The sequence below is a fragment of the Neofelis nebulosa genome, chromosome 15 (genome assembly GCF_028018385.1).
Source record: "Neofelis nebulosa isolate mNeoNeb1 chromosome 15, mNeoNeb1.pri, whole genome shotgun sequence".
Lineage (NCBI taxonomy): Eukaryota > Metazoa > Chordata > Mammalia > Carnivora > Felidae > Neofelis > Neofelis nebulosa.
In genome coordinates, this window is record NC_080796.1 from 47,580,576 (window position 1) to 47,604,529 (window position 23,954).

At 39.1% G+C, this 23,954-nt stretch overlaps 1 protein-coding gene across 8 annotated transcripts in view; it reads left to right on the top strand.

Annotated features, from left to right (window-relative positions):
* The window catches only part of PPP1R12B (protein phosphatase 1 regulatory subunit 12B), a 221,391-nt gene that overhangs the window by 133,374 nt on the left and 64,063 nt on the right, over positions 1 to 23,954 (top strand). Inside the window, exon 20 of one of the 8 annotated variants that reach the window (XM_058700775.1) lies at positions 18,587 to 18,763. The exons of the other annotated variants lie outside the window; for them this stretch is intronic. Coding sequence (XP_058556758.1) covers positions 18,587 to 18,622 — 36 coding nt within the window. The 3' untranslated portion in view covers positions 18,623 to 18,763. Of the gene's footprint in view, positions 1 to 18,586; positions 18,764 to 23,954 lie in introns of those variants that run through there. 8 annotated transcript variants of the gene reach the window in all.

A 23,954-nucleotide genomic window follows, 5' to 3' on the forward strand; every position in this document is an offset into this window, starting at 1 on the left:
GAAGAAAATTGAAGAGTGATACTATTTCTCTTATGGATCTACACTTATATATAGAAAGGAACATAAATGTGAAGAATGCAAACATTACACAATCCAAAAGCTACTTATATTTGACTTTGAAATAAGATTAAACCCTTGACTCTTCTACAACTCCAGCCCAGCATCCAACTTTTCTCTGTGGTGCGTAGCCCGGGCCCAGCTTTCTTGAAACTTCAGGTTCCTGAAAGCCACTCAAACATGACAGAAAGTTAGTGGTTCCCTTATTAGTACTGTTGTTCAGGAAGGAATGTGGTTTTGACTAAATGAATTGAGACTATATGTACATTTTTATTGGAAATTATGTAAAAAGATGGCCTTCTTGTACCCTACAGTTAGTTGAAAGTATGTTCTCAGAATATATTTGATAACCCATCCTGAAAATTGACAACTAACTCATTCTTAGCAGAAGAGATAAAAATACTATATTGTGCCATTGACCTGCCTATATTTTAGTCAAGATCCAAAACAGTCAGTAGTGGCCTTCCAAAAAGCAATGCCCAGGTGACTAATGGTGACACAGGTGGGAATTGCCTACTCTTGGTTGAAGCTAGGTGACATCACAAAGATGAGCTGTGTCAGGTGGAAATAGCACAAAAGAGGTTCTGTTGGAGCAGGATGTGTGAGTGTGTGTGTGTGTGTGTGTGTGTGTGTGTGTATTTGTGTGTGTGTTATTTGCATGCACAAATAACAGTAATTCTTCATTTCTTCAAGGGGGGCTGGGAAAGGCTTTTGGAGACACAGAGTGGATGTAGGAAAGTTGCTTTGGGGAATTATAAGATACCTAAAGAGAGGATCTGCATAATAGATTATAGAGCACTGCAATGGACTGTAATCCCTTGAGGGTTACAGAGGCCATTTAAATCCATAAAGGGAATACCAACAAGGACGGCTTTTGTTGTGACACAATGTCTTTTGTCAGTGAAAATCTGTGTCTCCACCTTTCCAAAGCACTTGGCATGGGAAAATCCTAACATAGGGCACCAGGTAAGGAAAGCTAAGATGTTCTTGATGCAGTGCTTCCCAGAGAATTTCATTTTAGGACAGTTGACTGAAAATTCTAGAAAGGATTTTCTGATTGGTGAGGAATCGCAGAGACTACTGAGGTTTGACGTGAAAGTCATTTGTCGGACTGAGAAACATTTCACTCATCCAGTTGCTTGAGGCATCTACTAGTGTCTACCATGTGTCAAGCCGACTCCAATGTGAATCCTTAGAGAAGAATCAATAGTCTGTTATCTCTAGAATGGTCACTTTGAATGTATGCCGGCAAGCCAGAGTTGGTACAGGCCCATCTGCATCCCCACCAGCCACGTAGAAGGAAAGACTGGTGACAAGTCAGCGCAGGGTGAGGAATCCTTTAAAAGGCATACATTTGCTTGATTGATGACTCAAGTTTATTTCAATGACACACCCATCTGGGCTCCACCATCTCCTCGGGCTGCAGACTGTGTGAGGGGAGGTAGGCCAGCCCAGGTGAGCACAACCAGCCCAGCCCTAGTCTTGTCTGGCTTCTGTTAGATTGGGTTACAACTTTAACATTACTTAACTGAAGAAGAAAAAAGGAAAAAAAAAAAAAAACCACACACACACACACACACACACTTAACTGTTTTTCTCCCAAGTACTCTCTTCTAACACTAGCAGGCATGATGCCATTATCATCATATGGATCCACAGAGCAATAGGCCTGGCCGTGGCCCAGTGTAAATTGCTGCAATTCTACTTCAAGGCGATCAGTAATATCTTAGGACCATTCTTTCTCCCCAACTTCCGTGTCTTTCCATCAGGCAGTGGAATTGAGCCAGCCAAAGGAGGGGGCGTTCTGTTGAAATGGCACTGTTAGCTAATCAGCATGGATACTGCTGAGAAGGCAGGGCGGTTTCTTCTTTTCTTGGTTTCTGGTTCAGTGAAACTATATATGCTACTGAGGTCATGACAGCACCCTTCTCTTTCTTAGCCTATTCCTGAAGTGTGGCAGAATCTATTATTTTTAAAGGTTTTTCTTTGAAGGTAATTCTTCCCAAGACTATGGCATATATATATATGTATTATATATATATTATATACATATATTATATATTAAATTAATTAAAATTAATATTAAGTTAATATAAATATTATAAAATATTATTATAAAATACTGTTAATTGTAAATTAATTGTAAATTAATTAAAATTAATATTAATTCTTCCCAAGACTATGGCATATATATATATATATTATATATATATTATATACATATATTATATATATTATATATTATATATATTATATACATATATTATATATATTATATATTATATATTACACATATATATTGTATATTAAATTAGTTAAAATTAATAATATTAAGGGGCGCCTGGGTGGCGCAGTCGGTTAAGCGTCCGACTTCAGCCAGGTCACGATCTCGCGGTCCGTGAGTTCGAGCCCCGCATCAGGCTCTGGGCTGATGGCTCGGAGCCTGGAGCCTGTTTCCGATTCTGTGTCTCCCTCTCTCTCTGCCCCTCCCCCGTTCATGCCCTGTCTCTCTCTGTCCCAAAAATAAATAAAAAACGTTGAAAAAAAATTTTTAAAAAAATAATATTAAATTAATATAAATATTATAAAATACTGTTAATTGTAAATTAATTAAAATTAATATTAATTCTTCCCAAGACTGGCATATATATAATATATATCTCGAATATATATATATTTGAGATATAATTCACAATCAATAAACTGCACAGAACTTAAGTGTACTATTTGATGAGTTTTGACAGTTGTATACACCAATGTAAAGACCACTCAAATTAAGATATAGAACTTTTCTATCACCCTGAAAAGTTCCCTCATGCTCCCTTCCCTGTCCCAAGAGGCAACCACTCTTCTGATTTCTATCACCATGGATTAGTATTGCCTGTCCTTGCATTTCATATATATGAAACATACAGTCATATTTCATTTTAGGAGTAGAAAGGAAACTTTACTAGTTATTATCCCTATCTTGTGTTCCAGTCAGGGTTAGAATTAAGTACAGATTTTGTTTCCTCCTTTTAAAGATTTCAGAAGAAGATTCTTTGACCTCTCACCCATGTATCAGTAACAACAGCATGGTTAAGAAGACCTTTCTAGGATGTGAGGGCGATCTGGCTGCGACATCTGTCACCCCATTGATCGCCAGGGTTGATTCGGCTGATCTGGCTGGCTAGGCGGGTGTCCCCTTCCTCCCTCACCGCTCCATGTGCGTCCCTCCCGAAGCTGCGCGCTCGGTCGAAGAGGACGACCTTCCCCGATAGAGGAGGACCGTTCTTCGGTCAAGGGTATACGAGTAGCTGCGCTCCCCTGCTAGAACCTCCAAACAAGCTCTCAAGGTCCATTTGTAGGAGAACGTAGAGTAGTCAAGCTTCCAAGACTCCAGACACATCCAAATGAGGCGCTGCACGTGGCAGTCTGCCTTTCTAAAAAAAAAAAAAAAAAAAGAAGACCTTTCTATTGTTTAACCTAAATCCCAGTTGGTATTGTTGAAATCCATTTCTTCTTTTTGTGTACCCATGCTAGAAAAATGTAACCAGCACTTATACACAGGTAAGATTTATTGCCAGGAAGGGCCCTGATATTTGTTATCAATTACGTGTTAAGAGAAAGACCAGTCGTGCATTTTTATGGTGGGGACACCAAGGAATGATACTTAGAAGGCTGGGGATTTTGCTTAAGCCCGGCATACTACATAGTTTTAGTCAGAACCCATTTCCATTGGAAAATCCATGGACAGGTGAGACTGGCAATGGATATATAATGTCTTAGCACCTCCTTGACAGGTATGTTTAGAGCACATCTGTTAATTATTCACATAGTTATGTAGTAGATATTTCCCAGAAGCCTTAATATATCCATTATCTCGCTAAGTGAAAAAAGAAACTGTATCTAGACCTTAATGTGAGGAAGAAGGGTATTCCAGTGATACGTGAAAAAAATTACATATTCAGGACTGTGTTTGTATTCTTTACTAGAGGTAATTGCACTGAATGTTTGCTCTGGAAGGCACAGTCACTGGCACACTGCAGAACGTGATGACCATTTGGCATCTTCCCATCTTTTTTTACCTACCTCTTTGGCCTGCCTTTCTTTTGCTTAACACTGAGTTTATCTACTGCATTCTTGCTGTTTTCCCCCATTTACTCCTCTGGAGCAGACTGTTTGCCAAGCCAATTCTGTTGTATAATTAAGTTTAGCACTAGAGGGCACAAGTGGTCAACAGAAAAGGTGCTGATGAACAGAATGGTGCCCTAAAGAAGCTGAACAGTAGACAGCTTCTTTTGTTTGAAAGGGATTTTGAAAGAACACTGCTTGTGTAGTAAAGTTACTTGCCTCCCAGCTTTTGGGAATTTTGAGATAACTTGAGTTAGGGACCTCATGTTATAGTTAAGAACACTGAGACCCAAAGAAGTTAAGAAGTATTCAGGGACATGAAGACTCTGTTGGTTGAACACCCTGCACCCCTGCATCAGGGAACCTTTTTATTTGATTTTAGTGAAACAGACTTGAAATTGGGGCTTACATCCTTCTGCATTCCCTATTTATCCATTTGGTTTTTTTACTCAAGAGATTATATGTTCCAAATGACTTGCTGGGAGTACCTCACTTCCTTAAGTGAAGGAATTTCTCCTTGAAGGATGACTAAAAAGCCTACTCTGAGTATCAAGATTCAGTCAGTGGGTAGAATATCAGCGTTCCTCTGTTGTCCTTGACATAGATAGGTACTTATATCTTTCATGAAGTAAGAATTTCCATACAAGATGCCTCCCTCAGCATCCCTACGTTCCAGCCCTGTTGCTTTTAGGCAAGTCGGTCTGAACAGAATCACTGAAACCTCACCCTCAAAACTAGCAGTGTAGTTTTCCCAGTCCAGGGTGGAATAGTAGATCTGGATTGCTCATCACCCCTCAAAATGCATTGGGTAAAGGAGATATGGTTAAGGAATTACTAATTCATGGATATTAAGGTATGTGCCTTGGAAGGCTGTGGCATGCTAGTGGAGAGATGTGTTGATAAAGTGTACCAAAGGAAGTAGGCCATTAAATGTAAGATTTCCAAATTAAATAAAAGCTAGAAGCATATAGAAATTTGCTGCCAAAACTTGGTTTTGAACTAAGCTTTAATAGAAAATAAAACTTGCCTTTGGAGCCACTTGGCGCCAGAAATGTCTCTACTACCAAAAGTGACTAAATGCATTTCCCATTCTGTCCTGCCTTCTCCTCTATAACCTTCCTCTCATTTACTTGCTGAACAAGTACATTAAGGTACCTATTATAGTCAGGCAATTTTCCAGATACTGGAGATGCAACAATGAACAAAAAGCCCTGCTCTTAAGGAGTTTACATTCTAGTGGAGGAGATGGACGATAAATAAGTAAGTGTGTGAAGTAAATAGTGTGTGAAAAGGTGATGAGTGTTTTTGGAAAACCCATGTAGAGTAGGATAGGAAGGAATCAGAAGTGCCTGAGTGGGATAGGAAGTTGACATTATAAGTAGGGTGGTCAGGATAGACCTTGCTGAGAAAGCATCATCTGAGCCTAGAATGAAAGGAAGTAAGATGGGGTGCCATGTGGACATATGGGAATAGAGAGTTTAGACAGGGGGAATAGCACTTGCAAAGATTCTGAGGCAGAAGCACAGCTGACGTGCTTGAGGACAGGTGAAAAGACCGGTGTGGTAGAGCAGAATGAGCAGAAGGGCCCAAAGGCAGAGACTGATAAGTCATTGGAAAGGCTCTGGCTTTTGATCAGAATGAGTGGGTAGCCCCTGTAGAGTCTTGAGCAGAAGAGTGGCATGATTATACTTAATATTTGAAGGAGTTCCTCTGCCTACTATTTGGAGGATATACTCTAAAGGGATCCGGGTGGAAGCAGGAACATTAGTTAGGAGGCTATTACGAATCATCCAGGGAAAAACTTATGGTGGTTTAGACCAAAGTGAGAATGGGTAGTAAAGCTGCTGGGAAGTTTTCATATTTAGCATATAGTTTGAAATTGGAACCAATGAAATTTGCTGCTGGATTGGATATAGGGTGAAAAAAAAATGGCAGGGGTAGTGATCAAGGTGGACACCAAAACTTTTAGCTAAGGCAACTGAAAGAATGGAGTTTTTGTTCACTGAAATAGAGATGACTGTGGAAGGAATGGATTTGGTGGGGGAAGAGCAGACATGTGGTTTGGGTTGTAGGAGTGTTAAATTTAATGTCTGATTGACATCCACGTGGAAATGTCAAGAGAAGACTTAGCAGTAGGAGTCTGGAGTTCAGATAAGTGGTCCAGACTGGACATATGAACTGAATGTCAATAAATGTATAGATTGTATTTAAAACCAGGAGATGGAATGAGATCACCAAGAGAATGAAAGCAGATGGAGAAGAAATCCAAAGACAGAGTCCTGGGACACTCCCAAATTCAATGTGAGAAGGGGAAGAACCACAAAGGGGAAGAACTGATGAATCTTAGTAGTTAGCTCTGGGAATATGAATAGGACTTTTTTGTCTTATCAGAACAATTCTATTGATTAACCATCTTTGCAGATTATCTTTTTTTTTTTTTTTTTAATTTTCTCCATTCTAACGTTTATTTATTTTTGAGACAGAGAGAGACAGAACATGAACGGGGGGAGGGTCAGAGAGAGAGGGGGAGACACAGAATCCGAAACAGGCTCCAGGCTCTGAGCTGTCAGCACAGAGCCCGACGCGGGGCTTGAACTCACGGACCACGAGATCATGACCTGAGCCGAAGTCGGACGCTCAACCGACTGAGCCACCCAGGCGCCCCTGCAGGTGATCTTTTAAGTTCACTCAGCTTTTGGTCCCCTTTGCTTTGCCTGATTTTCCTCAGCTTTATTATATCTTTGAATAACTAGCACTTCCATTTCACTTACGGATAAGAGGGTTTCTTTGAAAACTTATTTCTGAGTGTTATCAGATGCTAAACCCTGAGTTAGCTCTGTAATGTCTACGATGGCAATTATAGACTGAATTTTAGAACTGAAAGAGACTTAAACTTCTAGGTAACTAGTTAAACATCTCATTTTAAAGATAACAGCTGAGGTCCAGAGAGATTAAGTAACTTGCCAGGATCACATCGCTGGGTTCCTAGTCCATGGCAGTTGTACTACCTTCAGGGGAATCTTTCTATCTGTTCTATATCTCATGTGATACACTGTTACGACAAGCAATATAGCATAGTGGGTAAGAGTGCAGACCCAGGAGCTAGGTAGACTCCCTGGGCCACTTAACTACTTTGGATAAGTTACTTAACCGCTGTATACTTCAGTTTCCTCATCTATAAAGTAGGGATAGTCATGGTAGCTACCTCCTAAAGTCATAAAGTGAACATGAATAAATACACTTAAATAGTTAGAGACGATCGAAATTCATTCATACTGTTTTCCAAATCTGCAGGTTCAATCTGCATCAGAGTAAGGCTTTTGGAATACATCCATTGACCTTAGAATCATGTGATTTTGAAGTTATTTATTAATTTATCCACAAAGAATTGATTTTTTGGAGAGTCAGAGAAGTAGCCCAGGCTCCTATATAACTCCAGTATATGTTTTTATAAATGTACCTGATGAATTTTGATAGATAAATCTTAAGAGGGGTTGCTGAAGTAGGGGGAACAAGTGATGAGGAGAAAGGGAAGAAACAAGAACTAAATGTTTCCATTTCTGCTAGAAACTGAGCACCTGATCAAATCAAGTCCCGCATATTTCTGTTAGTCAAGCAGGCTTTCATTTCTATGCCTCAGTTGCCCTCCTGTTTATCTTTTTCTGCAGGGATTTCCAACAATTCTAGTTTCATAGATCTTTACCCCGCTCTCCCCCCTCCCCCCCCCCCCCACTTTTCTTTGGGTAAATAATAGCCCCTTTGCCTGTATGCTCTAATTTTTTACAACTTTGCTTCTGGCTATTTGCTGGATCCTCTTTCCTCTCTCAAGCAGTATTTTTTTTTTAATCTTGTTACTTAATCTCGTGAAGCCCCTTAATCTGCTGGAGGGCATCCAGTGATTTTCTGTCTGCTCTCCGCCACTGGGCAGTATCTTTGCCATTCTCCTTTTAGGTAAAATCCTAGGACTGTTTTGCTTCTCTCTCGGGGCTTGATTACCTAATATGGTAAGGTATGTCCCCTGACAAGACTGCACTGTTGAGAGGGAACAACAGTTTGACTAAGTTTAAAGACGCCGAAGGTAAGCTGTCAGAGCTATCAGGGTTAGTTATTTATGTAGCAAAGTAATATTTTTCACAGCATACCATATAAATATAACAGCCACAATCTTGTGAAAGCAAGTCTCTTTTTAATCAAGTGAAAGGATAAGAAAATACAGATTTTCCTCCCTTAGCCTCTTTATCTGTAGCCAGATAAGAAAAAAAAAAAAAAAAAGAGATGAAGGGAACAGGGTAGTTAGTTTGTCCCCAGAATGAGAAGGTTTTGAGAAGTCTGAGAAATTTGGTTATATAAAAATGCTTATAAGGATATATTTAATAAGCGATGGCTGTTATAAACAGCCCTGTCATAGCCAGCCTCTGGGAGTTGGCAAGCATTCTCATGAAGAAAAGCAAGCTGTCCCGGATTTGTACAATTGATGACAGTGGGCAGTCCCAAGGAAAAAGATGAAGATTGAGACATGGCAGCCAACCAGCTCTGTGTGTGGGAAGCTGCCTTCTATCCAATGTGCACTGAAGACTCTTCTCTAGTGGTTGACTCCATATAAGCCTGGAAGGATCTTTCCTTTCACTGTACATTTGCTCTTGCTTTGTGACTGTAGCTTCTTAAAATACTGCAGATGCTGTGATTTTCTATATATGGGTCACACTGTGCCTTGTTCTAGCCCAAGCTGTATAAACCAACGAAGTTTCTTTTGGCATCTTCCTTTTAAGGACTCTATTAATTTTAGGTCGTGCTGTTGCCAAGGAAATCTCAGTAATCAAAGCTCACATGTATTCCTTTGAGACCCTGTAATTTTTGGACCCACTGTCCCATTACATCAGTGAATTCTGCTCTAGTCAGAAATCTTTTTTAAGATAGAATAAATTGACCTTCAAGGTATCTGTTTGGGCTTTGCTCAAACTTCTTATCCAAAGATGTGGAAGGTTTATCAACTACTAAGGGACGGTACAGTTAACCCTTGACCATTTACTTTTCTTCCAAATCTTTCTTCTGCCTCTGATTGCCTTCAAGGTATTAGTTTGTGTTAGTGACCCATGACCTTCTGTCTCTTTGTTGGAGGGACACTGATGAGCTTGAAACTCTGCTGGAATTTTTTTATGATTATAAAAGTAATATATTTCATTATAGAAAATATATGAAGTATAGAAAAGTATAAAGCAGTGCTTCTCAAAAGCAGCAGGAGCATTTCTAGAGGTTATAAATATTCGTGCAGGTACTTTTAGGGGTCACAGTGATGGGGGATGCATTTAGTGGACAGGGCCCAGAGATACTACCTGTCCTAATAGGTCCCATGTAACAGTTGTCCTGCAGCTTCCTTGACTTTCAGCTGTCTCCCTGGACAGTCATGGATGAAAAAGTCCAAAACCAAACTTGATTTTATGTGTAAACTTCCATTTTATGGCAGAGAGAATCTAAAAATTCAACTACCATGTAAACTGAGGAAAAACTGTAGTTTTAGTTTTATTCATTCCTGACAGCAGGGCCACTTGTATAATGGCATTGTTCTAAAACATTCTACAGATGTGCATGTGACTTCTACCTTCATGATGATCTATGATGAGTCTAAGCCTCTGACTACTTCATTATACCTTCTAGTGTTATTGGCCCAAGAATTTATGCATTGAAATACATATTTCATTATATATTCCTTTTGTTTTTCTTCAAAGTTTATTTGATTTTTAAAACAATTTTAGCTAAGTTTTATGTCTATGAATTTTATTTCAGGATAGTAAAGATTGGAAGAGGTATTAGAAATATTTGTTATGAAAGAGGACTCTTTGTGCTGTAAAGAATAAGAAAAAATTGCCCAAAAATACCACTCAGAAGAAATTACTGTTTAACATTCTGGTGAACTTTCTGTTGGTGTTTTTGCGAAGTTGTTTTTTTGTTTTTTGTTTTTTTGTTTTTTTTTAAACATATTCAGGATCGACTAATGGCATTTTTAAGAAAAGGATCATTTCCAACCGGAGAATTCCTGGGACCCCATCATTACCAGGATGACAATCTCATAATGTTTTCTTCAAAGCACTTGGGTTCAACTCTTTTATCAAAATAGTCCTATGATGGCTTTGATTACAGAGAACCTCTAGGAATAATTGTTCCTCTTTCTGTTGGAGTCTAGGGGTTACCTTAGTTATGAAAGTATTCATTTCTCTGTTGATAGCATGGCTAGAGAGCTTTAACCATGGCTTAGGCTTAGCTAATGTCAGAGTTCTAGCCCCATGATTGAGGTAAAAAGCTTAGTGTGGGATTTGCAGCTCTTTTTCAGCAAATGGAGTGTTTCTAGATTTGCCCCAGCAGGAATGTTGCCCTCAAGGCACTAACAGATGTTGCCTGTAAAGGTCTTACTTTGGTAGGACCTAAAAGGTAGGGTAGTTGGGGTGAAAACGTAAAAATAAATCTGTACAATCTGCCCGTCTTAATTTTCTCTATACCATCTCAGTTTTCAATGAAACAAGTTCAAGAATCAGCAACCATGTAGCGACGTGAATTTCTTTCACAGAAAAACCGTGGCTTTATATCCAAATATGATTTTTCAAGATACTTAAATGTTCACACAGATGTGACTTAACAGTATGTGCTTTTGAAAATACTTGGCTTTTTTAATGCTTTAAGAATGTTTTGTTTTCTTAAACCCTGAGCTCTTATACCTTAAACTATGCCAGTGTTATTGACTACTGAGAAGAAAGGAGGGACATTTTTGAAACCATTGGCATAAGTCATGGAGACATAACAAACAGCATGGAAACTCTAGTTTATAATGCTGTGTCTCATGTTTGAAAGTTGCTAAAGAATAAATCTTAAAAAGTTCTCATGATAAGGAAAAAAATTCTGTAGCTATGTATGGTGACAGATTATTAACTGGACTTATTGGGGTATTTATTTTGCAATATATACAAATACCTAATCATCATGTTGTACACCTGAAACTAATATAATGCATTTCATTTATGCCCCAATTAAAAAAAAAAAATTGGCAAGTTAGTAGCTCAAAGTAAAATTACTTAGGTGCTGGGGGACTTTCAAAAGTGATATACCCAAGGGGAGCCTGGGTGGCTCAGTCGGTTAAGTGTCCAACTTCGGCACAGGTCATGATCTCACAATTTGTGGGTTCAAGCCCCACATTGAGCTCTGTGCTGACAGCTCAGAACCTGGAGCCTGCTTCAGATTCTGTGTCTTCCTCTGTCTCTGCCCCTCCCCCGGCTCATGCTCTGTCTCTCTCTCTCTCAAAAATAAACAAACATTAAAAAAAAGTGATATACCCAATTGGTAGATCATGGGGCTATCCGTGGTAACTGAATGCTTAGTTTCTCATTTCTCCAAGTGACTAGTATAGGTGCTTGTTGGCTCTTGTGAGGGTCAACATTGCCTTTCTGAGGTCATGGGGAGGGCAAATGTCTTTGTCTGTTCTCCAGTAGTATGTGTTGGGGGAGGGACAGCGACAGCAGGGCCAGCCTAATCTTCATCTTTGGTACATAACACTCTAGGTCAGGGCTTAGTAAACACTTTATATAAAGGGCCTGATTAAAATAATAATAATAATAATAATAATAATAAAGGGCCTGATTGTAATTATTATCTACTTTGTGGTCTGTGTAGTCTGTTGCAACTACTCAACTTTGCTATTATAGTGGGAAAGTAACCAATAGACATATCTGTCAATAAATAGAATGGCTATGTTCCAATAAAACTTTATTTATAAAAGCAGGTTGGTGGGCTGGATTTGGCCTACAGCCCGGGCCACAGTTTGCCAGTCTCTGCTCTTGGTTACAGATTCATAAATGTTTGCTGATGTAAACATGACTCCAAATGTCAGTTTGCTCTCATCTAAGCACTTTTCTGGTAGTTCAGCATTTTTCCAATTGCTCTGATTCTTTAATATTATTGACACTTTGTGGGGTCAGGGAAGTCATTCATTTAGGGGGATACACATTGTTTGTCCTCACTTGGAAAAGCATCAGTTTTGGTCATGCTGCAGAAAGCAAGCTATAAAGATTCCTGGATGAAGGAGTAAAGGAGGAGTTTCTTCTACGTCATTTTAAAGTAGTTTCTCTGTTCTATCTTAGTTCATTACCTTTTTTTTTTCCTAAACATTTTTTAATCTTTTTATTGAAGTGTAGTTGACACACCATGTTACATTAGTTTCAGGTATACAACATGGTAATTCAACAAGACTATATGTTATGCTCTGCTCACCACAAGTGGAGAAAGTCTGAAATGGTTGATTCTCCTAATATATCCCTATCTGCTTTTTTCATCTGATCCCATCCCTTCTTCCCTCCCAAAGACCTGACTTTGAGGTTGGCTAAAATGATAGTTTGGGGATATGTGATCACTTGACACTTGAGAAATTCTGCTTTTTAGGTTATGGCCATGCCTTTAAGGCTCACAGATTCTTGGAAGGGTACCTGTCATTCATTTTAATTGCTGGTTGTCATTTGAATTCCTTAGTCAGGAGTAGGTTATGGAGTTTATTAGGTTTTTTTGCCTTGTTAACTTTCAGTCTGCAGTACATATGTAAGAAGAATTTGGGGAGATTTACGGAGGGGTGAAAGAAATCTTCAAAGCTTTGGCCTTGGGCTTACTTGAAATGATGGTTAAGAGGAGTGGATTTTTGGAGTGGATTCTGGTTATTGAACAACTTTAAGGAAAAATTTGAAAAGGAAAAAGGATGAGAGCTGACAGTGATATGTCATAGTAAAGACTCACACCATGTATAGGAATCAGTGATGGATTGGCACAATTAATTTTGTGCCAAGTAAACAAAACAAGATCCTTTCTATAGAATAAAGGTCTGCCTAATGTATGATATGTTGTCTGAAGAGTCTCTCCAGTCACTTGTGACCTCTAGCTCTCTGGAATAAAACTAATGCCATATTATTCGGGCAACTTATAATCATAATTATATTATATTAATTATATTATAATCATAATAATAATTCTGGGGTGTTTGACTTAGAGCTAAGGGCAAGTTTGGATACCGCTATCCAGCAAGCTGAGCCACTTTCAATAATAATTACCTAATAGGTAAAGCTTCTATAGTAGTCTTCCTCAAACTTGTCAGCAAGAATCATTGGGGTCATTTGTTTATAATATAGATTTTCAGGCCTCTTCCTTTGAGATTCTGACTTAGGAGGGGATGTGGTGGCAGAGAGTGGAAAGCCTACGAATCTATATTGTAATAGAAGTCTTCCAGGTGATTCTTAACAGGCAAATTTGACAAAGACTGTTCCTAGAGGTATAATATTTAGGGATTACTAATGTCCCAGGTAGGTCATCATTAAAGAGTCATTAACTATGGCCCCCTGAAGGGACTTAGAGCCAATCTCTACTCCTTCCTCTCCTCCAGAAATGGACATTTAACCCACAGAGAACCAAATTATTAAAGGCCCTCTAAGACAGTCCAGTTCCATTCAGGAAGTCTTTTGCTTACATAGCAGCATACATTTATATAGTCAACAAAGTTATTATTACCTAGTGTATGTCAAGCATGATGCATTAGGGATACAGAAATGTATAAGGTAGACAATGTTCCTGCCCCTCATAATACTCACATTTTAATGGGCCAGGAGGTATTCCTGTTAGACATGCAAGTTGAGATATCATGTAGGCAGTTGAACATAGGAATCTGGTGTTCATGGGAGATAATAGAGCTAGAAATAAAGATATTTGAGTCACTGCCTTAGAGATGATACCTAGAGATGGTGGACTGGGTGAGATCTCTCCAGAAAAGAGCATAAAGAAAGGAAAAGAGTCTATGATTATGCCCTAGATTATTCCAGGGCTGGCTCTAGACAAAAACAGGAATATTTCTTCCATTGGAGCAGGAGAGCATATACAGATAAATTGGTGGGTCTCATGTGGGAAAAATGAAGTAGTTATGATCTGACTTTCTGTCTCTCTTTCTCTGTCTCTCTCTCTCTCTCTCTCTCTCACACACACACACACACACACACACACACACACTTTTTTTTTTTTATACCTAGAGAGCAATTAGAGCCTATTAGTGTCTGAATGAAAGATAATGAACTAGGTAACTAATGCTAAGTATGGTTTGAATGGGAGGAACCTAAGAAATACGAAAACTCCGTAGGATTTGATATTTTACTGGTGTGGAGAGTGAATATAAAGAAGAGTCTACAGTGGTTGAGAAGATGCACGGATTGGTAGACACGGTACTGGCTTTGGAGCCAGAAGAGCCAGGTCCAAAGCTACTTCCATCTCTTATTAGCCGTAAGGTCTTAAAAGAGAAATTTAACCTCTCTGAATTGTAAAAGTGCTTTAATTGGCTGTAAAAATGAGATTGTTATCCCTATCTTGTAGGCTTAAGGCCATAGCAATGTATTTCACTTTAAATAGTGCCCGGCCTTAGCAAGTGTTTGTTAAACAATAGCTGCTAGCATAATAGTACTTCACCGGTCTTTCCCTGCCGCCAACCCGTCCCCCCCTTCCCCCCATGTCTTTGAGCTTTCACACACGTTATTCCCATTTCCTGGAATGCTCTTCCTCCTACTTTATTGCCTCTTCCTCTCCCCACTTCTCTTTTTAACACCCATTCATGTTTTAGGTTATGGCCCACCTGGGGCCTCCAGGAACCCTTCATTTGACCCCCTCTTCAGAGTAGACTAGGTTCTCCTCAGTATCTTGAATTAACCTGTAATATACAGTGATAATTGTTACTATTATTATATTTGCCAATTAAACAAAAATCCTTAAAAGCAAGGTCTGTTTCTTGTTCATTATGTTAACTTTCCAGGATCTAGCAGAATATCTAGTATTTAGCTATGTCTTTATGAAGATTTGTAGAACAGTCCAATTAATGACATTCATGTTTCCAGTTTTGATGACTGCATGAATAATATACTAATAATGAGATTGAGAATTCAGGAGGAAGAACATGTTTGTGATGAAGATGTTTTTGCTTTTGGATGTACTGACTTTGAGGTACCTGTCAGACATATGAAATTAAATATGCTATAGGCAATTCGATACACAGGCCTGAGTGTGGGGAGGTTCTGGGGCTAGAAATAAAAATTTAGAGGGGCAGCAGCCTGTTGGTAATGGTTTTAAATTATGAAAGGGAGGATATTTTCCAAGAATAACTTGTAGAGCAGTTGGTTCTCAGCTTTTTTTCTTCCCCAGTGTTGTGAGGGATGCACTCAAATGACCATGGGTCAGTATCACAGTGATTCTGAAGCAGGAAAGGCAAAAGGAGCCCATCCCCAGGGGAGACCTATCAGAACGTCTGTGGGATGCTAAGGAGGAGCACTGCTGTGAAAAAATAAGAATAGACAGTTTAGAACAGAGCCTGGGCCACACCAGTGCTTAAGGGATATGCAGAGGAGGAAAGGTCCCATGAAAGAGATCTGAGAGGAAATGGTCAGAGCAGGAAAAGAGCGAGGAAAGAATATGTTCGACCAAAAAAGGAAGTGAAAAGTTTCAGGGACTCTAGATGACAGAAACTTAATTTCATATAGCTGAAGCAAAAGGCTATGTAACTGGGATATCTGCACATTGATCCAGGTTGGTGTCAGGCATAGCTAAGTGCAGGAGGCTAAAACTTGGTCATCAGAGCTCTGCCTCCTTCTTGTATAGACCACAGAGGAAGAATACCTTCTCTATCCTAGTGTCCATATATCCAGTTGACCTGGCTTTGGTCAGGTAGACTTGCCTGAAGCAATTTCTGTAGCCAGAGGTTAGATGGTTAGAGGGGCGGTGAAGCACAGTGGTTAAGATCCAGAACTCTGGAACCAAGTTATTTGAGTTCAAATCCCTGTTCTGTGACTTATTGTACGACCTTGGGCAAATTACATACTCCTCTGTGCCTCAGTTTCCCTAACTCTAACATGTGAGAAATAATGGTAGCTATCACATAGGTCATGTCTTTAAAAGAGATGATGCGGCTAAAACTTACCGACAGTGCCTAAACACGGTAAGCACTCAATAAATGTTAGCTACCACGGTGATTGTAATGATAATGATAACGACAACAGTAGTGATGGTAGTGATAATGAGGAAGCAGTAGCAGCGGCTCCCACTTTTTGTAGGGGTGGGGTCAGGAGAGGGTCAGCTACTTGGACCGGTTCCCCACAGGATGAAAGAAAGCGTTCTGTTACCAAAAGAAGAGAAAGGGATAAAGTGCTGGAAAGACAAACTATAGCTACCCTAGTCCTCTGTAATCACATCCAGTTTGATTCTGTAATCCACACAGAGTCTGAGAACCCCCAAAGTACTCAGTGGATTTGGCAATAAGGAGATTTTGCTGGCTAGTGAGAACAGTTTGGTGGCCTGGATGGCACTGAAGCAGTGGTACCTTCTCTTTGTGATCCTCTGCAATAATGATTTTGATAAGTTTCCTGGGGGTTAATAGCATCTGGTTAGTAGCCATTTGCTTTGTGGGCAGAGCTGCAAAATAGTTTGCTGTTAAAAAAAAGAAAAGAAAAGAAAACTCTTCATAAAGCCTTGAAGAGTTCAAACATATCTAATCATCCTATCATTTGGCAGATTGTGATGACTTTCTGCTTCCATGCTTTACTCTGAATTGGGCTTCCTCCTAACAATCCTTATTCCACATTTCTGCTTCCTCCCCTTGTTGAGAACAGACGATAGATCAACATTCTTGCCTGATCCTGCAAGCATATTTTGAAGGAATGAAAAGCAAATATTCTTCTACCCCAGAGGAGCATTTTCCACGTTATGCTAGCAATTATGAAAGGAGTTAGTTATTGGATTAGCTAGTGAGATGTGATTGTCAGTCATCGTCATGTTCTCATTACTGGTAATGTTGTCCAGACCTACCATGTTTTCTCTGACCGTGTTTCTCCCTTTTTTTGTGTTTCACTTGTTTATGGAGTGCCTTCAGAGAGAAAGCCTGATTCAAGTTTGACAAAGTTCTGCTAAGCCACCTCAAGATTATCTTAGCTAAAGAAGTTCGATAGAGTGCAGTTGTAGGTTCTGGATTAATCTAGAATGGCTTCCTAAAAGAAAAATTCCAGAAGAATAATATGGGAACTTTTTCCTCCCAGCTTTCCCCCTCCTCAGTTATGATATTACCCCAGAAAGATATCACAAACAAAACAAAGTTATGTAACAGAGAAATATTAGGGAAAAGTCAAGAACTGAGAGTTTTAGCTTCCAACTTTACCATTAATAAAAGCACATTGCAGCGTAATAACAAGTAGGTTATGAATAAGCTGTATATTCAGGTTAGTTTCTTAAAGAAACTATATATTCAGGTTATAATGTTCTCAGCTATATATTCAGGTTAGTTTCTTAAAGAAAGTTCTTCCAGAATTTACTTCCTAAAAATGTTTTTGTACTGTAACCTACCACTGAGCTTCAGAGAATAAATTTGATTTAGATAGCAGTGATTATTGGAAAACTATTTCAAAATGGACAACTGTTTAACATCTATAAGGGGAAGTATATAACCTCACTAGTATTCAAAACTATGAATTAGTATTGTAATGAAGTAGTGTTTTGGGGGTTTTTTGTTTTTTGTTTTTTTGTTTTTTGTTTTTTACTAACCAACATAGTAAAAAGATAATGCTCAATTCAGGTGAGAGTATAATGAAATGGGCCTCCTCATATTTTACTGTTGAGAATGCAAGTTAATACTTCCTTTTCAGAAAGCAAATTGTCAAACTATGAAAAGCCCCAAACTGATACAAAATTTCCACTTATGGAAATCTTTCACTAAGAAACAGTCCTAAATATAAAAAGGGTCAAGGGAAGCTTTATGTACAGAGATTTTTGTCACAGGATATATTGTATGTATGTAGCTCTATAAACGTTTATTCACTCAATAAATACTTGAGTACCTATTATATGGAAAGCTGTTTGCTAGGTACTATTGAACAAAACAAATTGAGTCCATTTAGTTATTTGTAACAGTGGAAAAATTGGAAACAACCTAAATGTCCAGTATTCTGGCAGCAGTTAAGTAAACTATGATTCATCCATGCAATGGAATACTATGAATCATAGTTTGCTTTACTGTTCCCTACTAGCCATTTCGGAGTGTTTCCTTGGAACAGATGAGAGTATGAGGCAGCCATTTAAAAATGAGTTACAAAGATAGTGTAATAGCCTGGATAAATGCTTATGATAAAAGATTAGTGAATGAACTAGATCCACAATCATATATGTAATAGGAGGTATAGAGGATACCCAGGCCCAAGTAAAAAGACCAGGGGTACAGTCACCACAGTGTTAACAGTGATTGTGTTTCTAAGGTGAGACTAAGTATGACTGGCTTTTTTCTACTTTCCTTAATGCTCCCCTGTTACTTGTTTCTTTTTTTTTTCTTTTTCTCTTCTTGTTTTTTACTTAAATCTTTGGCCACACAAACTTCCAGAAAGTGAAGGCTTGCCTGCAAGTGAAGACTGCTTGAACCGAGTGGGAATTTTGCCAGAGCATTTTTTTCCCTGGCTGGTGATGGGTTGCGTGTTTCTGATGGAGTGGAAGTATTGGATAGTGGAGTTACGAAATCTGCTGGGCACCCACCCCACCCCTAATATCGTTCACACAAACAGCACTGTAGATGCAATGTACTGAGCCTCACGTGTAGCAGTGTGGATGGTAAGGTGCCTTTCAATGAATGTGTTTTGTTTTTGTTTTTAGAAACGTCTCTAGAATGTTATCTGAAGACTGCTTGGGGTCGGGGCTGGTTATATGCTATTTCTCCATCCTTCACACCTCCCAAGTTGGAATCTACTTGTCTTTAGTGTAATGTCGTGAAATTAAGTAGTTCGTATAAATTCACACTGGAACCATAGTCAACGCTCTGAGAAACTCTGAGATTTATTACTGAGTTTTCCTTGCCACCTTAACCCAATTTTTACATTCTTAATCCATTCGTCCTTCTTTTCAGTCGAACTCCCAACTTTTCTCTTTCCTTCCTGATTCTCTTCCCTGCATTTCGATTCACATGAAATTTCTGGCTGTGCAGACTTTACAGTGTGCAGGGTCAGACCGCTCACATCCTATGACTTTGCTGCCTGCTGCTTACTTTTGTCCCTCTCTGCGCTTTGATATGCTCAGTATGCGATTTATTTTTATTGTCTTCTCAACTGTCAGTGACAGACATGTTTGTAGAAAAGACATGCTTTCTTCTGCTGTGCCTGAGACTGTGTGTAGGGGTTTTGTTTTGGTCTGGGTTGGTTTGCTTTTCTCTGTTTAAAACTTAGATTGTGTTTACACCCACACGGAAACTTCATCCAGTCACTAGGCACCAGTAGGCTGTTCCTTTGCAGAGTGGTGATCAGACAATGCCACGTGTCTGCTGATGGTGAGTCTCCATTCTTGAAGACTGATCTCAGGAATGCATGCTTTTCTTCCTGTACCTGGCAGGTTATTTACTTAGCAAACTGAAGAATGGAGGACTCAGCATACTTACGAAGTACCAAACTGTTGAGATCACAGAAAATTATTTCTGGAAGGTACTGTGGAAGCTATTCTAGCCCAACTCCCTTATTTTACAGATAAAATACCTGGGGCCCCAAAAGGGATCAAGACTTAACCTATGCTGTACAATAGCGTAGTGGCAGAGAATGAGCTAGAGCAGTTCTGAATTCCCAGACCAGCATTCTTTCCACTGTGCTGATGGCTGTCTTCCAGGTGTAGGAGTGCAGGTGGTGCTTATTACAGGACTCTGCTGGCTGCAGTGCTGGGCCTAGTGCTGTGGAAAGCACCCTTTTCTTTTGTTCAGTCTGATTCCATTTATGGAAAACAGTGGTAAAGTTTATACACAAGGTCTACAGTAAAGTCTGCTGCTGTCCCAAGTTTCTTACCTTTTTAAAATCAACTTCCCTCCATTTCTGATTTTTCAGTGTATCTGTTGTTTATTTCCATGCAAACTACTTCCAAATAATCAGAATTTTCCTCTACTACGGTCAACTTTGATTTTGAACCTTGGATGTATTTGCTAATGACTACAGACTGGTGGGGTTATGAGAATTGAACTATTATTTAAAAAGTAAAAGCGGGGCACCTGGGTGGCTCAGTCGGTTGGGCGTCTGACTTCGGCTCAGGTCATGATCTCATGGTTCATGAGTTCGAGCCCTGTGTCAGGCTCTGTGCTGACCGCTCGGAGCCTGGAGCCTGTTTCAGATTCTGTGTCTCTCTCTCTCTCTCTCTCTCTCTCTCTCTCTCTCTCTCTCTGCCCCTCTCGACTCATACTCTTTCTCTCTCTCAAAAATAAACATTAAAAAAAAAAGTAAAAGCTACTCTAGGACTCAGGATGGCAGAGTAAGGATACTGAATCCTGTCCCTCTCAATACAAAATTAAGAAGTAATGAAAAGTCCATGAAGAATGGGGCACTCCTCAGGAACTCTCTGGAAGCCATTGAGCTGATGCTGGAAAACCATGGGTTCATTGAGAAAACCTGGAGAGAGAAAAGGGCAAAGGAGCGGAGAAAACTTGACATTTAAGAGATGAGATGGGAAACAGAACCAGGTGCTACTCTCCAAGAGTAAACCACCATCAGCTCACCATATAATGGATAACACCAGCCCTGACTGTAGCTTATTAACACGGAGGTGTTCATCTGTTCCATGTTGAGATAGTGATATGTTTTATTCTTAGGGAATTGGAAATGATATGAAGGCTTTGGTTGTGAGTGTACCTGTACATATACAATTAGAATTTTGGGGTGCTCCTGTTTTATCATGTGGAATGAGAAGCCGACAAGAATCTGCAAGGAAAAGAGTGAAATCAACATTCTGGCAAGAGTAAAGATGAAAACCACAGGGAACGGGAGTAGGCTGCTAACTCCCAGTTTCAGCTTGTTTCTTTTTTTTGTTTTTAATTTTTTAACTTTTAAACATTTAAATCCAAGTTAGTTAACATATAGTATAATGATTTCAGGAGTGGAGTTTAGTGATTAATCGCTTGCATATAACACCCAGTGCTCATCCCAGTGGGTGCCCATCACCCATTTCGCCCTTCCCTACACCCTTCTCCCCTCCAGCAAGCTTTGGTTTGTTCTCTGTATTTGGGAGTCTCTATGGTTTGCCTCCCTCTCTGTTTTTATCTTATTTTTCCTTCCCTTCCCCTGTGTTCATCTGTTTTGGTTCTTAGATTCTACGTATGAGTGAAATCATATGATCTTTGTCTTTCTCTGACGTATTTCTCCTTCAGCTGGTTTCTGAAGTTTGTGATGTAGGATACATCCTTTCTTTTCCAACAAAATTCCCATTTTGGTAGTGATGGAAGAGCCAAGGAGAAATTTTGAGAAATCCAGACTCTTTATAGTCCTAACACATTTTCTATGATAATAGCTGTGTCTGGCCCAGTACTATTAAAATGTAAATTTGAGTTTTACCAAAAGGGCCAACAGACATGGGTACAGAATCAAAGTAACAATCCTTAAGATTTAGAGAAGAAACCCCCATACCTGGGTTGTCATCGAGGTAAGTGTCAATCATCAGAGCAATTTGTTTAATCGAAGTCTCAAGCAATAGTTCATTCAAGTTATAGATGAAAACTCCACAAAAACCTGCATGATCAAAAAATATTTCTCACATTGCAAGTAATCCACACTTTCTTCTTTTATTTTTGTGTGCAGTGAGGGTTACTAGATTTGGCAAATAAAAGTACAGGACACTCAGTTAAATTTGAATTTCAAATTACAAATACTAATTTTTAGTGTATGTCCCGTGCAGTACTTGAGACACACATTTATACCAGAAACATTTCTTCTTTATGTAAAATTCAGATTTAATTGGGCATCCTGTAGTTAATCTGTCACTCCTCAGTACGGTAAATAATATACCATCACAGGCATAGGAGAAGGAATTTTATTTCCCCAATATACATTGTAAGTGGTACGTCTTGTCCCCAGGCAGTGAAGTCAGCTAAGATGCAAAGGGGAAACGTCTATCAAAATGTGTTCTCAGTGAATTGTATAGATGTGTCAACTGTTCCTATTTGAGACTCACTCAATTCCATTTTGTAGGGAGAGTTGGGGAAAGGAGAGGACATTATACACATTAGATATTAGTAAAATTTTCTTTTTTAAATCCCTCGTATTAATAGCAATATAAAAACCATAATTTAAAAAGTAGACTCATTTTCTTCAGGAGCGTGAGATTGTAAAGGAAGTACAGAGACAAGAAGGGAAGAAAAGAGGGGCACCTGGGTGGCTCAGTTGGTTAAGCGTCCAACTTTGGCTCAGGTCATGATCTCATGGTTTGTGAGTTCAAACCTCACATGGGGCTCTCTGCTGTCAGCGTAGAGCCTGCTTCAGATCCTCTGCCCCCACCCCCTGCTTCTCTGCCCCTCCCCAACATATGTTCCCTCTCAGAAATAAATAACAATTTTTAAAAGGGAAAAAGTAAAAAAATAAAGACAAGATAAATTGATTTTGTAAAGAAAAAAAAGTAATGGGTAAATATTTTTTTTTAAAGATTTTTAAAAATACACAATAATACTTAAGAAAGAAAGTCTCTTTGGGCCAATAGTGGAGAGAAAAGTCACTCTGGTAAGGGAGCTATAAATGGATATAGGCAATTGGGTCAGGGTTTTTTTGCAAGGATTCTGCCTACTGAGAGCATGAATCCAGGAGCCAGGAACCCACAATGCTATCCGCAGATGGGGGCTGGGTTAGTTCAGCTCATCCCAGGAGCATCACAGAAATACACTGCTTGTGCCTGACCAGAAATAAGGAGGAGCAGCCAGAGGCAGCAAGCAAGCACGAACAAGGACTCACTCAACATAGAACCCAGAGCTGTCAATTTAAGATCTGGTTTAAGACCAGCATCTTATCAGGCCTAAGCTGAGGCAACTTAAAACTACCCTATAGAGACAGGTACTTGTATTTTAAAACAATCCTAAAAGTTGAGAACTCAAAACATTACAAAGAATTCAGAAAATTTAGGACCACGAAAAACAGAGAATTTATACCTGAGAAAAAAGATAATAGAGCAATCTAAAGAGGGTTTTAAAATAAGTTAAAATTCTCTAGGGTGCCTGGGTGGCTCAGTTGGTTAAGCATCCAACTCTTGGCTTCCACTCAGGTCATTATTTCACAGTTCCTGGGATCAAACCCACGGGATTCTCCCCCACCCCCATCCTCTGCCCCTCCCCCACTTGCACACGCACTTGCACTCTTTCTCTGTCTGAAAATAATTTTTAAAATAAAATTTTTAAAATAAAATAAGTTAAAATTCTCAACATACAAAAGAAGTTAGATCCCATAAAACAAGAATAACAGGTAATGAAACAAGAACAGAAAGATGTGAAAAAGAACCACGTAGAAGTTTTGGAAGTGAAAAATGTTAATATTGAAATGAAAAAAAATACTATGGTATTGAATAACAGAAGAGATAGACTGTGCAACATACTGTTACAGCTTCAGAGAAAAATTAGTAAACTGGAAAATAAGATGGAGAAAATCTTTCAGAATGCAGCATAGAGATGGAGGTAGGAAACATGAAAGAGAATTAAGATGGGGAAGATAGCTTGAGGAACTCGAGCACACATCTGCCAGGAGGCACAAAGGAGCAGAGAGAAAGAGAAAGAGAGAGAGAGAGAATGAAAAAGAGGCAATAATAATAATGACGAGTGCAGTTGAGTATTAATCCATGAAGGCAGGAGTCCTCAGAATAGAAAAACCTCACCTGTAAAGCACGATAAATAAACTAATAATTAATAATAATTTCCATAATGAAATTGTAGGATGTTAATGATATAGAGAAAACTTTTAAATGCTAAGAAAAGATAT